Below are 26,928 nucleotides of genomic sequence, written 5' to 3'. Positions count from 1 at the left end.
TTCACTCTTATGTAAATGGAAGTGGCGATGTCTGAATGATTTGTCTGCTTCTTGGTTCAATCTTTTGCATTTTCGTTATGGTTCTTTTGCCGCTAATTTCTTATATGGGGAAGGGAGGGAGAGTCTCAAACATGCTTCAATTTGGTGGCGGGATATGTGGAAAACAGGAGGAGCGGAGGAAGGGGGTTGGTTTGTTAATAATATTAGTAGCATTCTCGGCGACGGTAACAATATAGCTTTTTGGAAGGAAAAATGGTTAGGAATGGAACCGTTAAGTGAACTGTATCCATCTTTGTTCCAAAAATCAACTCATAAAGATGCTTGCATTTCAAATATGGGGATATAGAATAACAACATGTGGTCTTGGAAACTTAATTGGATGGAAGCACTTGATGATGCAGATATTGAATCCCTCAATGAATTGTATCAATTGCTTGAACAAGTTCGGCCTAACAGAGCTTCTAGCGACAGGCGAAGATGGTCATCAAATTCTGATGGTTCTTTTTCGGTTCGATCAACGTACATGGTTTTGCAGGACAAACGTGTAGGTACTACTCTTGATACAAATACAGTGGCAGCATTGAAAAGATTATGGAAGAACAATGTTCCATCAAAAGTTAGCGTTTTCGGTTGGCGGTTGTTACTTGAAAAATTACCAACCCGGGAGGCTTTATTTTGCAAAGGTATTATCACGAATAATCATGAGAGAAGTTGCGTATTTTGCTTCAAAAAGGTAGAGGACATACAACACATCTTTTTCACTTGCTGCATTACTTCACAAATTTGGCAGAAAATATTTGTTTGTGTTGGATATGCCTTGAAATCTCAGTTACAAGAAGTCAGAAAAATCTTTGTTGAATCTTTTTGCATCTTTGATGTTTTGAAGATTTTTTGGGAAAAAAATATATTTTCTTGGAAGATATTCTGACTTGGATTTGTTTTATTTTAAAACAGATTTGTTACTAATTTTTTGGCATATATTTTTCTATAAATAGGGAGTGCTTTATTCATAGAAAAATTGAGAGAGAGAGAAATGGAGCAACAATGTAGGGTTTTCAATTAGGATTTGCCGCCGACACAAGGCTAGGGTTTTAGAGAGAAACAAGAGGGGTTGTCTCTTAGTATAACTCTAGGGTTGGGCAAAGGGGATTGATTACACCTTGGGAAACACTTATCAAATTGAGTCTCTTGGCCACGAGAAGAGATTCGGGTTTTGGGTAGAATTAGGATTAATTCTTGTAACTCAATTGGAACTCTTTGCAAAGTTACTCGTTTGATATAGTGGAACGGAGGGGCTGCTCTCTCCCCCAGACTAGGTCATTATTGGACCGAACTGGGTAAACAAATTATCGTGTTCTTTCTTCTCCTTTATCTTGTTTATCGGTTATTATTATTATTGCTTATTCCGCTTAATTATTTGGTTGCCGTTCTATTGCTCCACACATCAAGTTCTTTTATTGGTGTGATTTTTATAGACGAATTCACAACAATTGGCGCCCACCGTGGGGCAATCGGAACAATTTGAAGTGAGCACCATGGGTTTTAAGTCGGATATCGAGGGACTTTCCAAAAGCAATTTGGAATTGTGGAAAGTGAAGATGGAAGCAATTTTAATGTTCGGGATGATGGATAAAACATGGAGTGTTGTTATCCGGTGCCTCGAAGATAAAAGGTTAATGGAGATGGCGAAGAAGGTCGGCCTGGAGAGGCGGTGGTAATAATACTCGACATCAGCCTGGAGAGGCGGTGCTAAGAATACTCAAGTTACTTCTGAAACAACAACTTTATTATGCGGAGGTGCTAGTGGAAGTTAGGAACCGGTGGAGTATTGAGTCATGGACTTTGGATGCTCCTTTCACATGTGTTCAAAGAATGAATACTTTGAGACTCTAGAGCTAGTTGAAGGTGGAGCCGTTCATCTTGAAGACGGAAAGCTTGAAGGTTCAAGGTATGGGTTCAGTTTGTCTTACGAAGTTTGACAATCGTGATTTTCTCTACACGATGTGAGGTATGTTTCTGAACTTAGATGCAAAGATAGTTGGTCATGCATCTATAACTAGTGGTGATTTTCATAATGTGGTTGAGTTGTGGGACTTCGGGTGGACCTGTTAGTGACATGAGTTTAGTTGGACTAGTGAACAAGGTTTACTAGGTGTTGAACTGAACTGGAATTGTTAGAGACTAACAATAGCTTGAAGTATGTTTCAGAAGAGTTGAAAAGGTCTTGCGTGTTACAAGGTGGAGATCATGGTAGGTATACTTTGGTGGAAACTCAGTTTGAGGTGGAGTCTTCCAATAGTGGTAGACAGTCAACATTAGCTCTTGGCTATCTAATCGTAGATATGAAGGAGAGTGGTATTGTTGAACCAAAGGGGATTACCATGGAGACCTTGTGGATTATGTTTCAATTGTGGCTGAAAAAGTGCAAGACCTTGAGAGGATCTTCAGGGAGGCAATTGAAAGCAACAGGTGATCAGACTTGGTAACTTGTGAGACTGCTGGAGGTAGTTGGATACAAGGAGAGTTTGATGTTGCAGCTTGTGGAACCACCTAAAATTCCAAGGTTGGTTTGGAGCCAAGCAAAACTTCGAAAGTACGGAAGGCATTCCGGGGTCGAAGAGTGGTGAAGGCTTGTAGGGCTATCGCAAAAAATCCATGGATAGTCGGAGGCAAGCGATTCTTCAGGAGGACGGAAAAGGCACAATCCGGGGGCTGAAGAGGGATGGTGGAGCTTGTTGAGCTATCTAAAATTCCGATGATAGTTGGGAGCAAGCGTTTCTTCAGGGTGGTACGGACTTGACCAGTTCGGAGTCTGAAGAGGGTGCGGTGAATCTTGTGGGGCTACCTAAAATCCTATGGTAGTGGGATGCAAGATCTTCATGAGAGCGGAAGGCATTCCGAGGATGAAGAGGGAGGTACAATCCGGTGATCTTGAATAGAAGATTCAAGATGGAGAGAGCAGCACGGTGGTTGATGGGATCACCATCGATTTGAAGGCAAGGTGGAGAATTGTTGGATATGCCTTGAAATCTCAGTTACAAGAAGTCAGAAAAATCTTTGTTGAATCTTTTTGCATCTTTGATGTTTTGAAGATTTTTTGGGAAAAAAATATATTTTCTTGGAAGATATTCTGACTTGGATTTGTTTTATTTTAAAACAGATTTGTTACTAATTTTTTGGCATATATTTTTCTATAAATAGGGAGTGCTTTATTCATAGAAAAATTGAGAGAGAGAGAAAGGGAGCAACAATGTAGGGTTTTCAATTAGGATTTGTCGCCGACACAAGGCTAGGGTTTTAGAGAGAAACAAGAGGGGTTGTCTCTTGGTATAACTCTAGGGTTGGGCAAAGGGGATTGATTACACCTTGGGAAACACTTATCAAATTGAGTCTCTTGGCCACGGGAAGAGATTCGGGTTTTGGGTAGAATTAGGATTAATTCTTGTAACTCAATTGGAACTCTTTGTAAAGTTACTCGTTTTATATAGTGGAACGGAGGGGCTGCTCTCTCCCCCAGACTAGGTCATTATTGGACCGAACTGGGTAAACAAATTATCGTGTTCTTTCTTCTCCTTTATCTTGTTTATCGGTTATTATTATTATTGCTTATTCCGCTTAATTATTTGGTTGCCGTTCTATTGCTCCACACATCAAGTTCTTTTATTGGTGTGATTTTTATAGACGAATTCACAACAGTTTGGTTGGGCACTAATGTGATCCCTTTTGAAGACGTCACAAGCCATTTCACTTTGTTTGGTGAATTAGCAAAAGACAATCATAGCAAGCGAATTCGTCATATAATTTGGCTGGCGACGACATGGAGTATTTGGCGTACGCGTAATAACATTATTTTTAGAGGAGACTGTGTCAACATATCATCTTTAGTGGAGCAAATTGTTTATTTTTCTTGGTTTTGGTTTATAGGCCGAACAGGGAACAATGTTAATTTAGTTTTTTCTGAATGGCGTAATAATCCTTTAGATTGTTTTCAACGCATCTAAAGTGATCTATTCTGAGTTGTAAGGGTTGAGTACCCCTTGTACTCCTTATAATTCATTTTTTGCTTATAAAAAAAAAACAACAATAACAACAATAAACCCATTCAGTTTCCCTCAACCCGTACCCGTTTCAATTTCACAGCTAAAACTCGATAAACCTCCACGCCCATTCTCATCTTTATTCGGTCGTGTTACACCAAATGCTAAACACGTGTTGCTCTTGCTGCTGCCGCTGCTTCTAGATTTGTTCCGACTCCACATGCGGCGGTGATAATTTCTAGGAGGAGAAGTTATAATTTGGCCAGATTTGAATCGGATTGTTCTTATGTGGATTCTAATTTCTAAAGGTAGTGAATTGGGTGACAAAATTGATGATTATGTTGAAAGGAAAATCGATAGGAGTCCGAGTTGATAATGTTGAAATTGGTGTGAAATTGAAGTGAATAGTGATGATGTTCTTATTAGTATACCGGAAAACTTTTTAAAACTTATATAAAGAAAATTGATAAAAATGATAGTTTTTATTTATATACAAGGACAAAATAGGTAATTAACACAAAATGTAGGGGTGGAGGTATAATTGTTGGGGTAGAGAAAAAAATTCTCATTTAACCTAGCTAAAATTTGAAGTAGGGCCGGTCCAGCATATGTTAGGTCTAAAACGAAAATTTAAATGAGGCCCTTTAAAAACAATTTAATAAATTTTTAAAAAACATATTAGTGTTTTTGTATAATGATCAGGGGCGGCTCCTATGGGTGTGCAAGGTGTACCACCGCATAGGGCCCCTCTAAATTTGGAGAAGTTGAAGGCCTCCTATGTACTATGGATCTTCAATATATGATATCATGATACCAACTACCATACCAATGGATAGTAGTTATATTAGTAACAATAAGCGTAAACAAATAATACTCATGGAAATATTATTATTATTACTTAGTAATAAACACAAAATTAATAAATGATGAATAAAATGAAGACTTAATTGATCAATTTGCTTTAAAAAATGTTAAAATGTTGACATCTTTTAAGTAGCTAGAAGATTGATAGTAATATTAACTTGAAAATTATATTTAGATCTTATTGATTATAAAATGTCTCCTCTTTTTTTTCGGAGGTCGTTTTTTATGTTGGTTATAAGAATGACTTTTTTAATGTTATTTAAAACTTATATAGAGAGGATTTTTTTTTTTTCATTTTTTTACTAGGGCCTATTTTTCATAATTGAGCAGGGTCTCTAAAAAGTTGGAGCCGCCCCTGATAATGATAGATGTCACTTAGGCTAAAAAAAGTGTTTTTCTAATATTATTTTAATTACTTTTTTAATATATTTAATGTAAAATATAACCTATAATATATTAAAAATTAATCTTTTGGAATGACAATTATCTATAAAATATGAAACAATGAAATAGTAAAAACAAATAGATTAAATTGAAATAACAAGTATTATTGAGAAAATTAAAAACCAACAATTAATATGTTAATGCAATATATCATACTAATAAAAAGTTAAATAAATATTAAAAATATATGTATGCGGTTTAGTTCGATTTTAATCGGTTTTGATAATCCAATCCAAAATTCAATCTGATCTAGCAGTTTTCACAAAAGGACATACAAATACATTTCAAATTATTTGTCATTCTTATTTGGATTGGTTTGGATTTGAGCAACCCGACTTGCTACTGATTTACCGGGAAGGCGGGAACCTACGGTGTAACGGCTATCAAGGTTACGCGGTGGCTTCATCTGGGGCGCAAGAGGACAGACTTGCAGCGACACAAATATTGAAAACTTGGAACAGAACCATGAAACAAGCAAGTTTTATATATGTTGGTTCTGTTGGTCATTTTCAAATTCAATGGCGAAAGTGTTGTAAAGTTAGTTTTAACAGCTGCTTCATTGGCTATTTTATTCCATACATTTTGATTTGTTGTTTGTCATCTGTCTGAACTAATGGGTGACTTTATATTTAGGCTCTTTTTAGAAAGGTCAAAAATAAGTTAACTTATAGCTTATAAGTCAAAAGTTCTGTTTGGTAACAATTTTTAAAAAGGGTTTATAATTTATTTTACTAGCTTATAACTTATTTTTCAAATGTAATTTCAAGTAGCTTACTAGTTTATAGCTTATCATTTTTTCTTCCAATTTTACCCTTATTATCTTACTGGAAAAAAAATTAAATATTACTAATTAAACATATAATTTTTATGTCATTTCATACTTATAAGTTTTTTCAACCGTTAATTTTACCAAACACAACAAATTCAATCAGCTAACTTATTCACTATAAACTATAAACTAGCTAATCAGATATCCACTATTTTTTAACAGAATCTTAGAGTCAGGACAAAAGGTTGGAAGGAATTTAGAGATGCTAAATTTCAAAAAGCCTTAGAGCACATTCCTAAAGAAAAAATATATTATTTATTCCTACTTTAATTATAAATAAATATGCTTGTTTCCTGGTAGGTCACTTGGTTGAGGATTTGTTCTTTAACCTAGAGGTAGTCAGTTCGACACCCGACACCAAGATTAAAAATTATAAATAAATATTCCTTTTTTAGAGTTTTTGAATAATATTTGATAATGTAGTTTTTTTTTTGGTCAAGATATTTTTTTTTAACAAGAATTGTTGTTTGGTCAAGATATTTGATAATGTAGTTGAAACCAAACACAAAAACTCGTGCTCTCTATATATCGTCAATGGAGCTTTCAAAAGATAATTTCAAATCTATGAACACAAGCCTAATAAAAGGGGAAATCGAGGAATATTCCAACATTTATTTGATAAAGTTAATTAAATTATTAACATAATTAAAGACAAAAATAATAAAATTAATAGTCAACTATATCTTTTCTACTTAACGATTGAATTAAACACATCAATATATCATCAATAGAGTTTTTGAATAATATTTGATAATTTTAATTCTATGAACACAAGCCTAAAAAAAAGGAGAAACCGAAGAATATCCCAACACGTACTATTAGATAAAGTTGAACCATTAACATAATTAAAGACGAAAATAATAAAATTATTCAACTATGATATCTCAAACACTTAAGGGGGTGTATTGGATTGAGATTTCAAAGGATTTTAAAAGATTTTTTTATAATAAAAAAGTCTTATGGTATTCAATCAAGACTTTTACAAAAGTTAAATAAATCATGTGGTATTCAATTAAGACAATCAATATTTTTGTTTCAGGGCAATAAAATCTGTTGGTATTCTATTGAGATTTCTTACTACTTTTAAAATGTCTATTGGTATTCAAAAGTCTAGAGAATTTGATGGATGCTTCTTTGGGATGGATTTTGATGGACTTTTTAGTTGAAAATACACACAAAACACTCATCCAACAATCTCACTTAAACCCTCAAGACTTTCTCAACTTTCCATAGACTTTTTTTGCCGTGAGTTTTTTTTTTCTTCACCAAAACTTTTTTTGCCGTGAGTTTTTTTTTCTTTCTCAACTTGGTATAGTTCATATATACTATTATGCCGTCAGTCAGTTCGACGATCAGTCTTGATCTTGTGTTCTATACTATTGTTTTCTTCTCATCCCTCCAATCACTATTATGCTATCATCCTGGAATCATATTATTGTTCACCCATGATCAATTTTCTTTATGCTTAACACCTTAAAACCACTCAATTTTAAAGACTGAGAAATCGCACAAATCTGGCACCGATCTAAGCAATCAAGGGGCTTCAGATCCAAATAAGTATTGTACCTGGGATTTTAAGATTTTAACGTAATTACTTTTCTTAGAATTCCTACATGAAACAGTTTTCATATTTTTTTTTTTGTCAAAATCTTCTTAAAACTTGAATGTTGACATGGTGGTGAAAGTTTATGAACACTGAGATTGATGTTTGTCTCTCGGATTAGTCGGTTTATGAATTGAATATTGAGTCTTCAAAAAAAAAAATTTGAGTCATTTGAAATTTTAAAAATCCATAAAATCCTTTGAAATCTTAAAAATCTAAATGATGAATCCATTGAAATCTTGTGCTTAAAATCCTGATTACAAAAAGTCTTTTAAAAAAGTCTATTAAAATCTCACAGAGTCAATATAATGTCACAAATTCTTTTAAAATCTTCCAGACTTTTTTTAACAAAATTGTCTCTTGAAATCTCAATCCAATATACCCTCCTTAATCTCTATTTTATTTTTTGTCGTTACTTCAACTTTTTCAAATAGTAAGAGTTTTAGAAGAATTAAAATGAACCAATATTTGTCCACAAATTCAAACTCAACCGACTTAAATGTTAAAATTGCTAGTGTCGAATATCATGACCGAGGTTCGAATCCCGATCGATCACTCCACTTTTTGTGTTTTCAATGGCTTTGTCATTTCGTCTATAAAAAAAATGAACCAACGTTTGCCAGTTTTCAACAAATTCTTTTTGAAACAAAGGCTTCAAAAAGGAAGAATTTACAATATGGAATCAATAAATAAAGTACTTAATTAAGAGACAAATTTGTGATAAACCAACCACCAATGATGCAATTTGCAAAATTATATAAAAAACCAATTACTATACCTATTAATCTCTTCTTGTTGCTAATGGAACAACTTCAGCCAAAGGTGTTGAAAGAGGTGTTGGAATTGGAGAAGTTCTACAAAGAGGACAAGTAGGATGCATCCTTAACCAAGGTTCAATACACTTAAGATGAAACAAATGTTCACAATCTGGTAAAACCTTAAGCATATCACTCCCTTTATAATCACCTAAACATATAGAACAACATGTTGATGTTGAATCATTTTTCTTAAGCTTCACTTCTGAATATAACATCTTAGGATAACTCATAATTGTTTCTTCATCTAATCCCAAATCAATTATTGAATGTTGTGGCTCTAGAAATTCATGAGGGGTATTAATATTATTGTTTCTTCTTCTATGAGGATTTGGTACTTGTGATCTTGTACAAAAATATGATGTGAGTGTGATTGTTGTGATGAGTAAAAGAATACCAATTGAAATTCCTATGCCATAACCAAATCCACTTATGTTATTGGAACCAAAGAATCCAGATGAATCAGCTGTGTTATTCATCTTCTTGATGATCAAAACAATAGGAAGTTGTTCTATATTAAGGTAGATGAAAGATTGGTAGTTTGGTTTGTTTAGCCATGTTGTTGATGATGATGGATTTGGATGTTGAATTGTAAGATCATATTAATTAAAGTCAATGGTGTATTATGATTCATATGAGAGAGATGGGGTGAAAAAAAAGGGTTGCGTTTGAATCAAGGAAAGGACTTGTAAGTATTTAAGATTAAGTAAAGGTCCAAATACAATGCTATGAGTGAGATGCTAAACAAGTATTAAAATTGTGATAGAATTTACTCTCTATTTTTTTTAATCATCTATTCTTCAAAGTTTTTTTTTTTTTTTTTGGCATAAATTGGGTATCCGTTGCGCGCAATTGCAGAGACTAATCCCTCGAACCTGATGGACTTAAATGGAAGACAAACTCTCCCCGAAAGTTTTAACACATGCTCCAGTCATAGATCGAACTCAGGATCTTGATTAAGCTAGAAGAAACATGGGTTTCATTTTTCGAAGTTTTGATCAATAAAAGTTTGTCTGAAAGATAAACAAAATTTAATCAATAATTATTTCGGTCAGGATTTGAATCTGAATCTTTCCAAACATATATAAACTGATCACTAATATATTTTAAGTTCATTTAATAACTAGTAAATTTGATCTATATATTCATTAATTAACATGTTAGTTATACAACTAAAAAATGATTTTTTTTAAGCCAGATTTGATCTAATGGTGAGTGATTTGGTTAATACGTTATAGGTCTTAGGTTCGATCCCAACTCATTGTAAACAAAAAAAATTATATGAGTTAAATAAAATTAAGATTAAGAAGTAAAACAATTAATGTCAATTTGGCATTGCATGTGAGTACATTAAACTTTGTCAAAAGTGTTAGATTGTGTGTTTACATCTCACAAGTGTTTGAAGGTCAACGATCATTTTTTAAGCTATTATTATATTGGTGTAAAAATGTATCTTACCACATTATCTGTGTATTGAATGTTGATTGATTAGATCATATATCTTTCTTTTAAAGTGCATTAACAAATATTTTCTGTCAATGGGTGAAGAGTGGAGAATGGGCACGTTCCATGCATTACTAGCAAAGTTGTTGGTGAAATTTAATTGCATTAGTTTTCATCTAGACAAGTAAGCATTATTTCTCTTATATGTGGCCAGATAGATTTAAAATAATTTATAACTCTTATACTAAGCCAGATAGATTTGAAACAATTTATAAAATGCATTGTCCTTGTTCACATGTTTTGGTGAAGAGTGATGTTACATAAAAAAAAAAAATTGTATGTAACATTACGATGGTTCCAACTATTTAGAATTTCTGTTTGAATATTAAGCTCTGATAAAAAAAATTAAATAATTGTCTATTTATATATAACATTAAAAAAAACACATAAAGAATCACTATTATTGTAATAAATAACATTATAAAGAGACATATTCTAATAAAAAATATAATTAAATTAAATTTGAAATGATTGGAACTAAAATTATGGAAAAAATTACAAAATTAGAATTTGAACCGAACACATAGCACACACAAACATCATAGTTTATTTATAGAGTCTATTAATACACATCTAATAATTTTATAAACAATAACAATATATAACTATTATCTTAGGACTTCATAATTTAAAGTCATAAAACTTTATCGTCCAATACCGTTGCACACCCAACACGTACTTTGAGTCGGGCCTGATAACACCACTATTCATATAGAACTCAAGTATTATCTGAAGAGATAAAAGAGAGGTAAAGGATTCACAGTGGTGGATCGATGGAAGAAATGCTCCGAGCTAAAGTGAAATCCGGGGGGGACAATCACTTTATTTTTTGACATTAAAATTTAATTATTTAATCAAAATCACGAAATTTATAATTGTCAATTTCCTCTGCCGCCAAAAAAAAATGTCAATTTCATAGGCCGTAGAAAAAAGTCAATTTCACTCGCACAAAACAAAATTGCATGTGTTGTGGACTGGACCATCTCTTTGTATGTTAAATCAAGTATGAAAGTATAATTTAAAAGTTCTACAAAGTAAAAGGATATGTGGACACATGAAAATAAAACATTATATAGTAGTTAATGAAAACACTATGATTATATAACAAAAATGTTATTCAAAGACAAATATCAAACAAATATACAACATTTATATACTTTTTGCTTTTTTTGCATGTTTCGAATTGCGTGCTGTGAGGGAAGAGAGAGAATGTGTCATATTTTTGTCTACAAATTTGTGTTGATATATCACTCCTCCTAAATGGTTGTGTTAAATCAGGCATATTAATAATATAATTATTTACCTTGTACGTACCACAAAATTGTATCAGAGATTGAAATGTTAAAGTTAATTTCGATACTGCATATTATATGTAATGTCCTTACTAAGATAGTTAACAGAAAGAAACCATTTCTTCAATTCATTTTACGACTGTCTACAAAAATATCATTTTATACTTCACTCAAGGTTACTTCAATTTGATCCATTTTATTCCATTATATATCTCAATTTGAATATTTAAGTTTGCTCTTCAAAATCCTAATGAAGTGTAGGCGGAAGAGATTTCACTAGTGATTAGATGTTGTTTATTGATTTTGTGTTGTTTTGTACTCTCTGCTCCTTTTTATAAGGAATATTTTGAAAAAATTACACAGACTAATGTTAACTAATATTGAGGATTCATAGAGAGAAAACATAAAGTGGCTAGGGTTTTCATTAGGAATGATCAAAAGTAATAGAGTACAAAATAATAGAATGGTATAAATACTAGAGTATAAAAGACTAAACTACCCTTAATATAATATATTATTTATATATTATGTAACATCCCCCCTCAAACTCATGATGCATTAATAGGAAGCATCGAGAGTTTGTCAATCAAGAAATGAAAACGTTTAATAGAATGAGTTTTCGTGAACAAGTCAGCAATCTGCAAGGAGGAAGAAACAAATGGTAAAGTGATAGTGCCATGTTGAAGATGATGACGAGTGAGATGACAATCAATCTCAATGTGTTTGGTGCGTTCATGAAAGACCGAGTTATGAGCAATTTGAATGGCACTTTTGTTATCACAATACATAGGAGTAGCTTTAGACAGAGAAACACCCATATCAGAAAGAAGCCAACGTAACCACACTATCTCCGAAGTGGTAGTGGCCATAGCACGGTACTCAGCTTCTGTTGAAGAACGAGATATAATGTCTTGCTTCTTGCTCTTCCAAGATATAAGAGAATCTCCTAGAAAAATACAAAAACCTGTAGTAGACTTGCGATTAGTGGGATCACCAGCCCAATCTGCATCAGAGTAAGCATGTAACTCCAAAGAAGAAGATGAAGGAAAAAGAAGACTCTGAAATTGAGTTCCTCGAAGATAACGAAGAATGCGAAGAACAGCTGCCCAATGCACTGTAGTAGGAGAAACAACAAATTGACTAACAATGTGCACTGCATAAGCAATATCTGGTCTGGTAATAGTAAGATACACCAAGCTGCCAACCAAAGTACGATACAAAGTGGGATCCGATAAAAGAACGCCATCAGAGGGAGCATATTTCACATTGAGCTCAAGAGGGCTATCTGCTGATCTAGTATCAGAAATACGAGCTTGTTCAAGAATGTTGGCAATATATTTAGATTGTGAAAGAAGATAACCTCTAGGGGAGTATGCAACCTCAATCCCCAAAAAATATCGAAGAGTGCCTAAATCCTTCATCTCAAATTGTTTAGCTAACTGTAATTTCAACTCATCAATCCCATTAACATCATCACCTGTAATAATCATATCATCAACATATAGGGATAATAGAATACGACCATGAGAATTGGTTCTAAGAAATAAAGCAGAATCATGATCACTAGAGCGGAACCCAAGAGATGTAATTACGGTAGAAAACTTCTCAAACCAAGCTCGTGGAGCTTGTTTCAGACCATATAAAGCTTTCTTCAACTTACACACTTCTCCCTTATTATGAGAAATACCTGGTGGAGGTACCATATAAACTTCCTCCTGAAGATCACCATTTAGAAATGCATTTTTAACATCCATTTGAAAAATATTCCATTGACGAACAGAAGCAACGACAATAAGAGTACGAATAGTAGTCATCTTGGCCACAGGAGCAAATGTTTCTTCATAATCCATGCCATACTGTTGAGAGAAACCCTTAGCAACAAGACGAGCTTTGTATCGCTCTACTGACCCATCAGATTTGGTTTTGATCTTGTATACCCAACGAGACCCAATAGCACGTTTTCCTGGTGGAAGAGGTACTAAATCCCAAGTATTTGTCTTATGCAAAGCAGCAAGTTCCTCTGCCATAGCCTGCTGCCAAAGAGGATCAAGAATAGCTTCTTTATAGGAAGATGGCTCAGACAAATTATGAATAGAGGTTAGAAAAGAGGCAAAAGAAGGAGAATAAGTGGAATAAACAAAATCAGGCAATTGAGTAGACTTACGATCACGAGAGGGATAACGAGGAGAAGGGGCTGTGGATGGCGTAGGATCAACAGTCGCAAGAGGTTGTTGGATAGCCGTGGGGACAGAGGGAGCATTTGTATCTGGAGTGGCAATAGTGTCAGTCCTGCAATTCTCAATAGTACAATCACTAGAAATATCATCATCAAAGGCAAAAGGATCAATATGAGCAAGCTCAGACCTGGTAGGAGTATGCGAATCAGAAGAAAGAGAGTAAAATGGTATGTGCTCAAGAAACACAACATGACGAGAAACATACAATTTTTTATTAATAGGATTATAACAACGATAACCCTTTTGACCATCCCCATAACCAAGAAAAACACATATTGCAGAGCGAGGACACAATTTACTACGTTCAACTTGTGGAAGAAGAACAAAACAAGTAGAACCAAATACTTTTAAATAAGAATAATCAGGAGCATGACCATACAAAACCTCAAATGGAGACAAACCTGAAGTGATAGATGATGGAATTCTATTAATGACATGAACAGCTGTACGAATTGCTTCACCCCAAAATTCACTTGGAACTGCTGCAGACAACAAAAGAGAACGAGCAGTTTCAACAATATGACGATGCTTTCTTTCGGCAACGCCATTTTGTTGAGGAGTATCGGTACATGAAGTCTGGTGAATAGTACCATCATAAGCAAGCAACTCAGAGAATTTATTAGAAGTATACTCACCACCTTGATCGCAACGAAAACACTTTATCACAGCATTATGTTGAGTTTTAACCATAGCACGAAACATACGATAGATATCATAAAATTCTGAACGATTTTTCATAAGATAAACCCAACAATAACGACTATAATCATCAATAAAACATACATAATATCTAGATCCACCTTTGGTAAAAACCGATGATGGACCCCATACATCAGAATGAACTAAATCAAAAGGTGCATTAGAAACAGAAGTACTTTTATTAAAGGGCAAAGCAGAAAATTTTGCAAGTTTGCAACCACAACAATCAGAAATATCTCTAGTTTGCAACTTTCCTAAAGCTCCGGTAGAAGCCAAGTACTTTAATCTAGAGGCAGAAACATGTCCAAGGCGAGAATGCCATAAATAAAAGCTACTAGAAGACGAATTTAAACGAAAAGATGATAAGTCAACAGTCGAGGGAGACATTGAGGCTGCAGTATCTGGAACTCTCAACTCATCCAAAATATAAAGTCCCCCCTGTCTACGGCCTGTCCCAATCTTCCTCCTGGATTGTTGATCCTGCACATAACAAGAAGTGGAAGAAAATACAACTGAATAACCAGAATCACATAATTGACTAACAGAAACAAGACTCAAAGTGAGGTTAGGAATATAATATACATTAGATAAAGACAAGTTAGTTGTGGAGACAGACCCAATGCCTGCTAGTGGCATAGGAGTGCCATCAGCAGTCAAGACCGACATAGATGATTTAGGATTTAAGGACACAAATGACTTATGATCATAGGACATATGATGTGATGCACCGGAATCAAAAATCCATATGGAAGAAGATATACCTGACAAGTTAGAGGGATTCAAACCTTTGATAGAGGAGGCAGACATAGCATGTGGCTGAGTTGCGAGAAACTTTTGAAACTGCTCAGCAAGATCAAATACATGTGAATTAGTCTCAGATGGGTATGCAGAACCAATACCAGAACCAACGGACGGAGGAGCAACAATAGAAGAAGTAGCAGCAGCAACATTAGATGAGGGAGGCTTAAAATTTTTTCTTCCTGCTTTCATCAATTGCGGACAATTTGATTTCCAATGCCCTTTTTGCTTGCAAAAAGCACATTCATCAATACCAACACCAACCCTCCCTTGAGGTTTTCCTTTGTTAAAAGGAGCAGCAAAGACGGATGGAGGAGATGTATGAGTTTCTTTATCCAAATGCGAAAGAGAGTGAGACTTGAGTCTAATTTCTTCTGCCAACAGTTCATTAACAACCGAGTCAACATTAGGAAGAGGAGTACGATGTAGAATACTCCCACGCAAGGCCTCAAATTCGTCACGAAGAGCCATCAAAAATTGAACTAATCGTTGCTCTTCTCTATGGTCAAGGTATGCTTTGACACCTTTTAATTCAGCGGGTTCCATGAGAGCCAATTGGTCCCACAAATTTGTCATAGTCGAATAAAATTTTTGAATGCTCATATTATTTTGCTTAAGAGCTCTAATGTCACTTTCCAACTGATAACGTTTAGCAAAATTAGACTGCTTATACAACCGTTCCAAATGGTCCCAAACCTCTTTAGCAGTATCGTATTTTGCTAATTGCATACCTATTGACTGAGAAACAGAATTATTGATCCAAGTAATGATCTTCGAATTACTAGCCTCCCATGTATCTAACTCTTTTGCATACTTTGCATCATCTTTTTTATCAGTGGGCTTAACAGAGGTTCCATCAACATAACTCCACACCCTTTTTCCTTTCAAAAAATTTCTCATTACATAACTCCAATAAGGATAATTTGGTCCTTTCAATTGGACACTAATAGATTGAAGAGAATCATCTTTATCACTAGCCATTGCAATAAACTATGAAAGAACCAAAGGGAATCAACAATAAAAAAAACTATTGCCAAAGAGAAGTGCACTCACAAAGATTTCCAAGTCTTCCACGTAACAAATTGCACACTAACAGAGAGAACAAAGTGTTCCAAAATACACTCTTAATACTAAATCAAAAACAAAGTGCCAACACTTAATTGTAAACAAACTAACATAGAGAACAAATCAAACCCACCAAACCCACCGAACGCGTAACAAACAACTTTCAATTGAGAAACATCAATCCAAAAAAAGAAGAAATCCAGAGAGAGAACAAATCAAACCTTATTGCAGAGATTGATTATCAAACTTCTAAGTTCTAATAGAATCAACCAAGCTCTTTGATACCATGTTAACTAACATTGAGGATTCATAGAGAGAAAACATAAAGTGGCTAGGGTTTTCATTAGGAATGATCAAAAGTAATAGAGTACAAAATAATAGAATGGTATAAATACTAGAGTATAAAAGACTAAACTACCCTTAATATAATATATTATTTATATATTATGTAACAACTAAGAAAACATATTGTAAATAGTTATTTTTCATTTAATACTCTTATAAAATTAAACTTATTCCATGAATATCCTTATTTAATTACTCTTAATTCAATTAATTTACTTATTTTTAATATTCTCTTTCATAATAAATAAGGGCATAAGTGAAATCAAATATTTAAAACATTTGAAAATTGTTCAAAGTTTCTCATAAAAATGATCAAATTTTTTTCTCAAAATGTTTCTTATAAAAAGGACCAGATGTAGTACGAGGTAATTAACTGATGTCAACAAAACAAAATTGTCAAAACTTTTATTATTTTTTTTAATTCCTTCCCACTTGGTGAATGATTGAAGAAACCTCCTGGTTTGTTATGTTAAGGAGAAAAAAACCATGTGAACAGGTGGAAGCCAATAGGGATATGCAGACTGGCAAATTATGTTTTTAAGTTTTGACTTTGTTAAATTAGATGATCATCAAATGCTCCAAAAACTTTGTTTTCACTCATATCAGTTTGGGAATTGTTTTGTTGTTTGTTATTAGTAGGGTGAGTTTAATTTTGATAAACTTTTAGTTTAAAAATTTTCAGCTATCAATAAATTATAATTAGATTTATCAACCAAAAAAAAAAATTAGATACTTTTTATGATTATAGGATCTATAAATATTAGAGGATAGGAGGGGCGTATCAAGAAGAAGAAGATTAAGGTGTTCATCTCCTCTAATCATCTAGACTTCATTGCACATCTGCTAAAAAACAGGGGACTGGACAACTTTTATTGTATCCTATTTGATTTGAAACTGGTTATGAGACCGGACAAATTAGGTAGAAAGGGACAAAACAAAAACAAGAATTTTTGTCCCTCGCTGAACCACAAGATAACTTTTTGTCCACGGTACAACTATAAAAAATACGAAAATACTCATTTTATTTTCGAATATAAAAATATTATCGTCATATCTCTCTCCGGTACAATTTTGTTATGTCCTGTATTATCTTGTTCTGTCATGTACTGTTCTATTCAGTCCTTCTGTTTTACGAATCAAACGCACCCTAAGTTAGAGTTAGTGAATGAATGTGTTAAAATTCAGAGAGAAACACAAAGTGACAGCTAGGGTTTTAATAAATCAGAATTGCATTGCTTAACAAAATAAAGATTACAAGACAATTTATAATAATTCCTAATGGACTACTAAACTACTAACATATAAAGTCCAATACTTAAAGCCCTAATAATATTATTATCTAACACTTCCCCTCAAACTCACGATGCATTAACAAATAATCATCGAGAGTTTGTTAAACAAAAAAAGAAAATCAAATAAACTCTAACTAAATATTTTATTTCTAATATTATCCCTCAAGCTAAAACTTACTAAGTTTTGAGCTTGTCACAAAATCAACCCTAAAAATAAACTAAATTAACTAATAGTCTCAAATTCAACTTCAGATTTCGGATTTCAGCTTTAGATTTCGGGTTTCAGCTTCAGATTTCAGAGATTCAAATTGTGAGTATTCTCTCACCGGATTCTGATTGTGATTATTCCCTCACCGGATTCAAAGTTTCAAATTGTGAGTATTCCCTCACCGGATTCAAAGTGTGAGTAGTCCCTCACCGGATTCAAATGTGAGTATTCTCTCACCGAATTCAAAGTTTCAAATTGTGAGTATTCCCTCACCGATTCAAAGTGTGAGTATTCTCTCACCCAATTCAAAGTTTCAAATTGTGAGTATTCCCTCACCGATTCAAAGTGTGAGTATTCTCTCACCAGATTCAAAGTTTCAAATTGTGAGTATTTCCTCACCGGATTCAAATGTGAATATTCTCTCACCAGATTCAAATTTCAAAACAAATCAAACCAAACCGCAACAAACTAAACCAAATGGAACAGGACTAAACAAAACGAACCAAATAGACCAATCTAAATGGAACCAAACAAAATAAAATCAAATCCAAATCAAACTGACCAAAAACTGAATGAAACCGCTAACCTCGGGAGGAGAAATTCTTAGGTGAGTCCTCACCTAAGCATTATTGATTAGGCACAACCAATCACATAATTACAACTCATTAAATAATTACATATAATTAATAGTATAGTAATTAATAAAATCAAATCTCTATAACAAAAAAAAAATTAACAAAACTAAATCTCTATAAATAAGAAAAAAAAAAACATACATGTGCACTTTGTAATTTATTTCCACGCTCATTTTTTTTTCTTCTTCTTTACATACTAAGCTTTCTTTTTATTTTTTTTACTTACTTGAAAATAATTAAATATTTTTTTTGACTAAAATTAAATATTTTTTATGGCACTATATTAATAAGATAATTCAACTGTTAGTTTTACTAAGTTTGTTTATCAATTATTCACTATTTTTTTTATCCAACAAATTTATAATAGTTTGGAGTTTTGGACGGTCCCTAAGTTTTTTAAAAGTGCAAAAATAATAATGAATAAAAATAAGGTATATTCTTTATTAGTATCGAATTTGTATTATTATTTATTGGACACCGCTGTTCCATATGGAAAATTCTTTGAAATATAAATTATGTAAATATAAGTTATAGTATCAAAATATGATAAGACATTATACTTAACATTGACAATGTAGTAATCATCGAAGTGTTCACTTAAAAATAATTGAAACATGAAAATTAAAAACAAAAAGAGAGAGCTTAGAAGAAAAAAAAAAGAAAAAAAAGAGCAATTAGAAAGAAAAAAAATTAATAAAGTGCACAACACATTTTTTTTATAACTTTTTTTTTCTTTCCTTATTTATAGAGATTTGATTTTAATTGTTTCTCTATTAATTATTTAATATATTAATGAGTTGTAATTATATAATTAGTTGTGTTTAATCATTAATGCTTAGGTGATGACTCGCCTAAGAATTTCTCCCATAGGGAGATGTACGGATTGCGTTGCAAAGTCATAAATTCCGGAGGCAAACTTTCAATTCTCAAAGTGCCAAGAAATTCCAATCTCTCTGAACGAATTCAAAATTGCTTTTGCAATTAATCTCCTTCTTTCAAGAAATCAACCGAACAACATAACCAGCAATACAAAAACATCAATATTACAATCACACTAACAGAATTCCAACAGCAAACATGTTTCCAAATTTTTGGAAACTCGACAATGAAGCTTCAAATAGTTCAAAGCAGATCGAACTTTTCTCTACATACCATGTTAAAGTTTAGAGGAAAATACAAAGTGACGGTTAGGATTTCAATAAATCAGAATTGCATTGCTTAACAAAATAAGAATTACAAAACAATTTATATTAATTCCTGATGAACTACTAGATTGTTAACATGTAAAACCCAATATTTAAAGCCCTAATAATATTATTATCTAACAGAAGGTTATGTTATTTATTGTGGGATAATTCTTATTGTGACTAGCTTTACACCATCTATTGGTAATAGTGGTGGAATTCTTTCTATTTGGTGTGGATCTAGAGGGAAGTATGCTCTTTTTCTGGTTCAGGTTTTGTTGGGTATGTCTAGATTGGGGATTTCCAACCGTAGGTGTTTTGTCATTAATGTTTATTCCAAGCGGTCCTTTGATGATAAGATAAGTGGTTCACGTTAAATCTTAGGATCATTTTGGGGAGATAAGCGGTGTGTGGTAGGAGATTTTAACTTAGTGCTCGATGCGTTTGAAAGTAGAGGGATTTATGGGGATTGTTAGAATCTAATAAAAAGAAGGAATTGAAAGTAAAATTGCTTTCATTATTGAATTAAGTAACTACAATGTACAGCTAATGATCTATATATACATGAAAATAAGATCTATGCTAAGCTAAGCTACTCTAGCTATACAATAACTTGTTCTACAAGTTAGTTACAATCACTTGATCTACATCTTGTGTTAGCTTGGATTATGTTGATTATAATTATCACTTAACAGCCTCCCACAAGCTGATGCTTGGTATATATCAAGCAATCCAAGCTTGGATATGAAATTGCTGAACTTTGGAGTAGGTAGTGCCTTGGTTAGAAAATCTGCAAGCTGATCCTGTGTTGAAATAGGCGGTAGCCTCATTAGTCCTTCTTGTACTTTTTCCCTTACAATGTGACAATCTATTTCAATGTGTTTAGTCCTTTCATGAAAGACTGGATTGGAAGCTATGTGCAAGGCACTTTGATTGTCACGAAATATCACTGGCTGCTTAGAGATTTCAATGTGTAGATCCTTTAACAAGTATAAGAGCCAAGTCAATTCAAATGTTGCTGAGGATAATGCTCTATATTCTGCTTCAGATGATGATTTGGATATGGTAGTCTGTTTCTTTGCTTTCCATTATATCAATGATGTGCCCAAGAAGAAACAATATCCAGTAGTTGACCTTCTTGTGTCTATACATCCTGCCCAGTCTGCATATGAATAGCCAAGCAGCTGTAGATCTGCATTTCTGCGAAATAAAAGACCTCTACCAGGGTTGTGTTTGAGGTATCTAATGACTCTACAAGCTGCCTTGTAATGTGTCACAGTAGGGTTATGTAGAAATTGACTCAGTTGCTGAGTAGCATAGGTTATATCTGGTCTAGTATTAGTGAGATATAACAGCTTACCTACAAGTCTTCTATACAAGCTGATGTCTTCAAATGGTTTACCATTATCCTGATGAAGCTTAATAGAAGGATCTAGAGGTGTAGAAGCTGGCTTGGATCCAAGTAAGCCTGAGTCATTAAGCAAGTCTAAGCAATATTTCCTCTGTGAGATGCTAATGCCTTCCTTTGAATGTGCAACTTCTAATCCAAGAAAATATTTCACAACACCTAAATTTTTTATTTTGAAGTTGTGATCTAGAATGGCTTTGATTCTATTAATTTCTTGCATATCAGTACCGGTTAGTATCACATCATCAACATAAATGAGTAATGCAGTGAAATTGTTTTGTTGACTGAGTGTGAAGAGGGAGTAATCAGATGTTGACTGAGTATAGCCTTCCCTGACTAACAAGGAGGTGAGCTTCTCATACCATTTCCTGCTAGCTTGCTTCAGACCATACAAACTTTTGAGAAGCTTACACACTTGATTAGGCTTGGTACTTTGAACTCCATCTGGAATTTTCATATAAACATTTTCTTGCAAATCTCCATGTAAGAAGGCATTATTGACATCTAATTGATGTAAAAACCACCCTTTAATTGATGCAATGGCAAGAAGCATTCTGACTGTAGTGAGCTTGGCAACTGGTGAAAATGTGTCAAAGAAATCAAGGCCTTCCACCTGGTTATAACCTTTAGCAACTAACCTGGCCTTATATCTTTCAATAGTGCCATCAGACTTATGCTTAATTTTATAAACCCATTTACTACCAATAGGTTTAATGTTGGGTGGTAACTCCACAATCTTCCAAGTACCAGTACGAGCCAATGCCTCAAGTTCAGTATTCATAGCTTGAATCCAAGCTTCTGATTTACAAGACTCATTATAGGTCTTAGGTTCTGTGTGTTGTGTGAGAGACATAGTGAAGACACTATATGAAGGAGACAATTCATTGAATGAATGGAAAGAGGAGATAGGATAGAGAGTACCCGTAGATGAAGATTGTGTTGATGAACCTGCTGAATTGCAGACAAAATCAGACAGATAAGAAGGTCTATGTTTCAGCCTTTCTGGTCTAACATTAGGTTCATTTGAAGGAATATTAGGTGGAATGTCAGTTACTATAGGGATGTCAGTATCTGTTGTGTCAGTTTTGTGAGTGTCAATGGCTGGAGAAATTGGTGTTTGAGGGGGTGAAGTTGTATCTGGTGAAGGTTTTTGAGGAATGGGAGAATCATAGTCAATGGAGGTATGGTAATGCCAATGAAATTAAGGCTTATCTGTGGTGTAAGGTAGAATATGGTCAAAATGAGCTACATTTCTGGAGATAAAGATTTCCTTAGACTCAAAATCATAAAGAACTGTGCCTTTGACACCATGCTTGTAGCCTAAGAAAACACATTTTCTGCCTCTTTGGAGACAATTTTGATCTATGAACATTTAAGGTAGATGCATATGCAAGAGAGCCAAAAACTTTTAAGTCATGCAAATTTGGTAGATCATGATGCAACATCTCATGTGGTGATTTGTTTTGAAGTACTGGAGTAGTAATTATATTTATAATATAAGTAGCATGTAATACTGCATAAGACCAAAAATGTTTTGGTAAATTTGATTGATACAAAAGGGCTCGAGCAATATTCAAAATATGCTGATGCTTCCTCTCCACTCTACCATTTTGTTGTGGAGATTCCACACAGCTTGTTTGATGCAAAATACCATTGGAAGAAAAAAAATTCATGCATTGAAAATTATGGTCCATTATCAGACCTTATGATTTTGACTTGATGATTATGTTGTGTTTGTATCATTTTAACTAAGCTAATGACATGTTGCCTAGTTTCAGCTTCAGATTTCATTAAGATAATCCAAGTGAACCTGCTATAATCATCTACAGCAGTTAAAAAATAAGAGTGACCATGAATAGATTTTATTGAAATTGGACCCCAAATATCAAAGTGAATTACATCATAAGCAGAATTTGCTTTATTAAAACTACTATTATAGGAAAGTTTCTTAAACCTAGCAAAATGACAAATGTCACATATTCCATTATGATCATCAGTTACATAAGGAAATTTATTTCTTAAGCTCACTAGTCTACTATGGGAGGGGTGTCCAAGTCTGAAATGCCAAAGAGCAGATTTAGGTATAGAGGTGTGGTTAGAACCATCAATGGAAGCCACATGAGCTACTTTATCTGTAAGATTGAGGTGATACAATCCATCATGTTCATCAGCAGAACCAATCATCTTCAAACACTTCTTGTCCTGGATTTCACAATGTGTACCATAAAAGTTAACAATGTAATTTGATGAACTACACAATTTAGACACAGCAATCAAGTTTATAGAAAATTCTGGTACACATAGAACATCAGTGATAGCAAATTTTGAAGAAAAATTGACAGTGCCTGAGTATTTTGCAATTGCAGAGTTACCATTAGATAATTTGATACTAATAGGATTGATTTCAATATATGACTGAAACCAATTCAATGAATTACATATGTGATGACTAGCACCTGAATTAATTATCCAAGTACTAAGAACACATGCATTATGAGAGGAGAGATTAATACCTTTATGAATCACTGATTTAAGATCATTGTTCATGGAAGAACCAACCTGATTGGAGCTTGCAGAAACAGAATTTGGTGCAAGGTTTGAATGTTGAAGAAGAGACACTAGCTTATCATACTGTTCTTGAGAAATAGATGGAGGAGTAGCTGCATTTGAGTCATGACTACCTCCCTCAACTGCAGCACTATGAGCTGATGAAGGTTTCTTCATATGTGGTGGCACACCATTCTTCTTGAAGCAATTCTCAACAACATGATTATCTTTACCACAATATGAACAAGATCGAGTGGAAGGTTTGGAACTAGAAGCAAACTTTCCATTCTTAGCAACATTAACAAGAATCTTTGAATCATCAAGCTCAGAGGAATTACCTTGGCGTTCATGTTGAATCACCAGAGAAAACACTTTGTTGATAGGAGGAAGAGGATCCATAATCAAGATTTGTGACTTGACTGTGGAAAAACGATCATTCAAACCAGAAATGAATCTAACCGTCTGAAGCAAAGTGTGATTGCGTCTTGCAGAACGCATAGCTTCGCAAGAACAACGATGGTGACAAGTACAAGTAGGAATTGGAAGATACAGCTCCAATTCTTCCCAAAGAGTTTTGAGATCAGAATAAAATTCAGTAACTGAGCGAGTTTCTTGCCTCAAAGCACAGATTTATTGCTGCAGCTCTGAAATGCGAACCAAATCTCCCTGAGAAAAACGTTCACGCAGATCATTCCAAATATCTCTAGCATTCTCCATGAACACCACCGATTGAGCAATGGAAGGTGAAACAGAGTTCAAGATCCATGAGGAAATCAACTGATTGCAATGATGCCAAGCACGATAAGCAGGATCGAAATCATCGTCTGGCATTGCAATAGCACCGGTGACAAAATCAAACTTCATCTTCGCGCCAAGAGCGCGCTTCATTGATCGAGACCATGAATGGTAATTGGAGCCGGTGAGGAGTGGAGTAACAACAGCGGAGGTAGGACCGTCGCCGGGATGAACATAATAAGGAGAAGAACAGGATCCAGCGAAGGACGCACCATTGAATCGAAGAAAAAAAAACAAAGAAGAAGAGGTAGTTACGGCGGAAGCAAAAACGGTTACGGTGGAGAAAGAAAATGGTTACGGTGGATCGTAAAGGCGGTTGATACCATGTTAGAATCTAATGAAAAGAAGGAATTGAAAGTAAAATTGCTTTCATTATTGAATTAAGTAACTACAATGTACAGCTAATGATCTATATATACATGAAAATAAGATCTATGTTAAGCTAAGCTACTCTAGGTATACAATAACTTGTTCTACAAGTTAGTTACAATCACTTGATCTACATCTTGTGTTAGCTTGGATTATGTTGATTATAATTATCACTTAACAGGGATAGTACGATGAGATTTAGCTCTGAAATCCGTGAGTTTGGTAATTTTGTCAGAGACATAGGTCTTCTAGACTTACCCTTATTTGGGAGACGTTTTACACTTGGTTTCTGTCAAATGGGGGATTTACAGAAACCGTCAAATGGGGTGCGATGAGTTGTCTAGATTGGTTTCTAGTAGGGGTGGACAACGGGCCGGTTTGGGTCGGTATGGGCCCAAAACCTCAAACCGGCCCAATCCACGGGTGGAGAAGAGCAGCCCATACCGAACCAATTTTGGACCTCGGGTCAAGCGGGTTTGGGTCCAACGGGTTGCGGGTTGAACGGATAGATTCAAACGGTTCCAAACAAAAAATAGATCTTGTAAATAAAAAATTCCAAAAACATCATAAGAAATAGATCTTGCAAAGAAAAAATCCAGAAAAATCATCAAATAGAACAATCATTTATTATCAATGTGGGAAAAAAACCAGTATAGAAAGACAAAGAAACAAAACAGATCTAGTGCAAAAGAGATGGATATAAACAAATTTATAGCATGATTTAAGGCGTTTGAAGTGGAAACAGATATGATTGAGGAGAAACAAGCAAGTATAAGAAGGTAGTTTTCACTATGTGATGGAAGAGAGAGGCAAAGATCTCTGCATTTATGGCTTAACCGTTGATTAAGAAAAGAGAAGAAAGAAACAATGTAGTTTCAATGTATGAAGGAAGAGATTTGTAAAAAAATAAAGTAAAAAAGGCAAGATTGTTTACAATTTACAAGTGTAGAGGGTTAAACTAAAGAAAGAACCAACAGTAATATTACTACCCCCATCTGTGTTTTGATGGAGAGAGAAAACGATTTGGTTTAGAAAGCTTTCATTTGTGTTTTCAATGTTAATAAGTAAGTAATAAATATTAAATATAAGTTAATAATAATAAATAAAGTTAAATATTTCTAGTAGTGGGTGGTGTGTGTCACGAGAAATTTGTAGTCTCAAGACACTATGATATCATCATGCATACTTTCTCTCAGCCTTTCTAGTTCTATGTGTACCATATGCTATTAAATATTGACAGAAACTAGGCACGGGTCGGTTTGGTTACCCATGGATGGGAAAAAATAAACCGAACCCGACCGTCACTATCATCCAGAAACCGAATTTTTTTACTTTTGGGCCCGTGTTACATATTCAACCCGACCCGTTTCGGGTTTTAAACTTCGGTTTAAGCGGTTTGGACCGGTTTCGGGTCCTTGTCCACCCCTAGTTTCTAGTGTCGGATGGTTGGTGGGATTTGTGGGGGGAAATCATCTCAATAGGCCCTTTCTAGAGATGTTTCAGATTATTGTCCTATTCTAAGATATTCTTCTTTGTTGTGGGGGTCGAAAACCTTTTAGATTTAATAATTTTTGGCTCGATCATCGTGAACTTAGAGACCTCGTCAACCATTGTTGGAACAACTCATCTTCTCATGGCTGGATGGCTTCTAGGATTAAGGAGAAACTGAAGATTCTCAAAGGGGGTCTTAAGATTTGGAATTAAGAGGTTTTTGGAAATTTGGATCATAGAATCGTCCTATTTAGCTTTTTTTTCCAACAAGTCATTTATCTTTATAATTTTTTTAAAAAAAGCAATAACAATGAATTATATAATTACACTTGAAAGGAAGACAAACATGCAACAAGCTGCGCCGCTAACCCTTATAAATTTGCACAAGTCAATTTTTTCAATTTTTTTCCATTTTTTATAAAGATAAATGACTTGTTTGGAAAAATAAAATAAAATAAAAGACTAATT

At 34.0% G+C, this 26,928-nt stretch overlaps 2 protein-coding genes across 2 annotated transcripts; one reads left to right on the top strand and one right to left on the bottom strand.

Annotated features, from left to right (window-relative positions):
- Positions 1-355: 355 nt before the first annotated feature.
- Positions 356-7,340, top strand: LOC123896163. Its single transcript, XM_045946585.1, has 3 exons — positions 356-683; positions 1,894-1,948; positions 7,214-7,340. Exons 1-3 carry the CDS (start codon positions 356-358, stop codon positions 7,338-7,340), a joined length of 510 nt encoding a protein of 169 aa, XP_045802541.1.
- An 858-nt stretch (positions 7,341-8,198) lies between these two features.
- On the bottom strand, positions 8,199-9,289 carry LOC123884915 (RING-H2 finger protein ATL70-like). Its single transcript, XM_045934144.1, has one exon. The coding sequence runs from the start codon at positions 9,069-9,071 to the stop codon at positions 8,559-8,561; it is 513 nt and encodes a 170-aa protein (XP_045790100.1). The 5' UTR covers positions 9,072-9,289; the 3' UTR covers positions 8,199-8,558.
- Positions 9,290-26,928: the final 17,639 nt, after the last annotated feature.

This window comes from Trifolium pratense, linkage group LG1, assembly GCF_020283565.1.
Source record: "Trifolium pratense cultivar HEN17-A07 linkage group LG1, ARS_RC_1.1, whole genome shotgun sequence".
Lineage (NCBI taxonomy): Eukaryota > Viridiplantae > Streptophyta > Magnoliopsida > Fabales > Fabaceae > Trifolium > Trifolium pratense.
The sequence above is the reverse complement of the archived record's forward strand: the minus strand, read 5'-3'. Positions and strand labels throughout refer to the sequence as shown.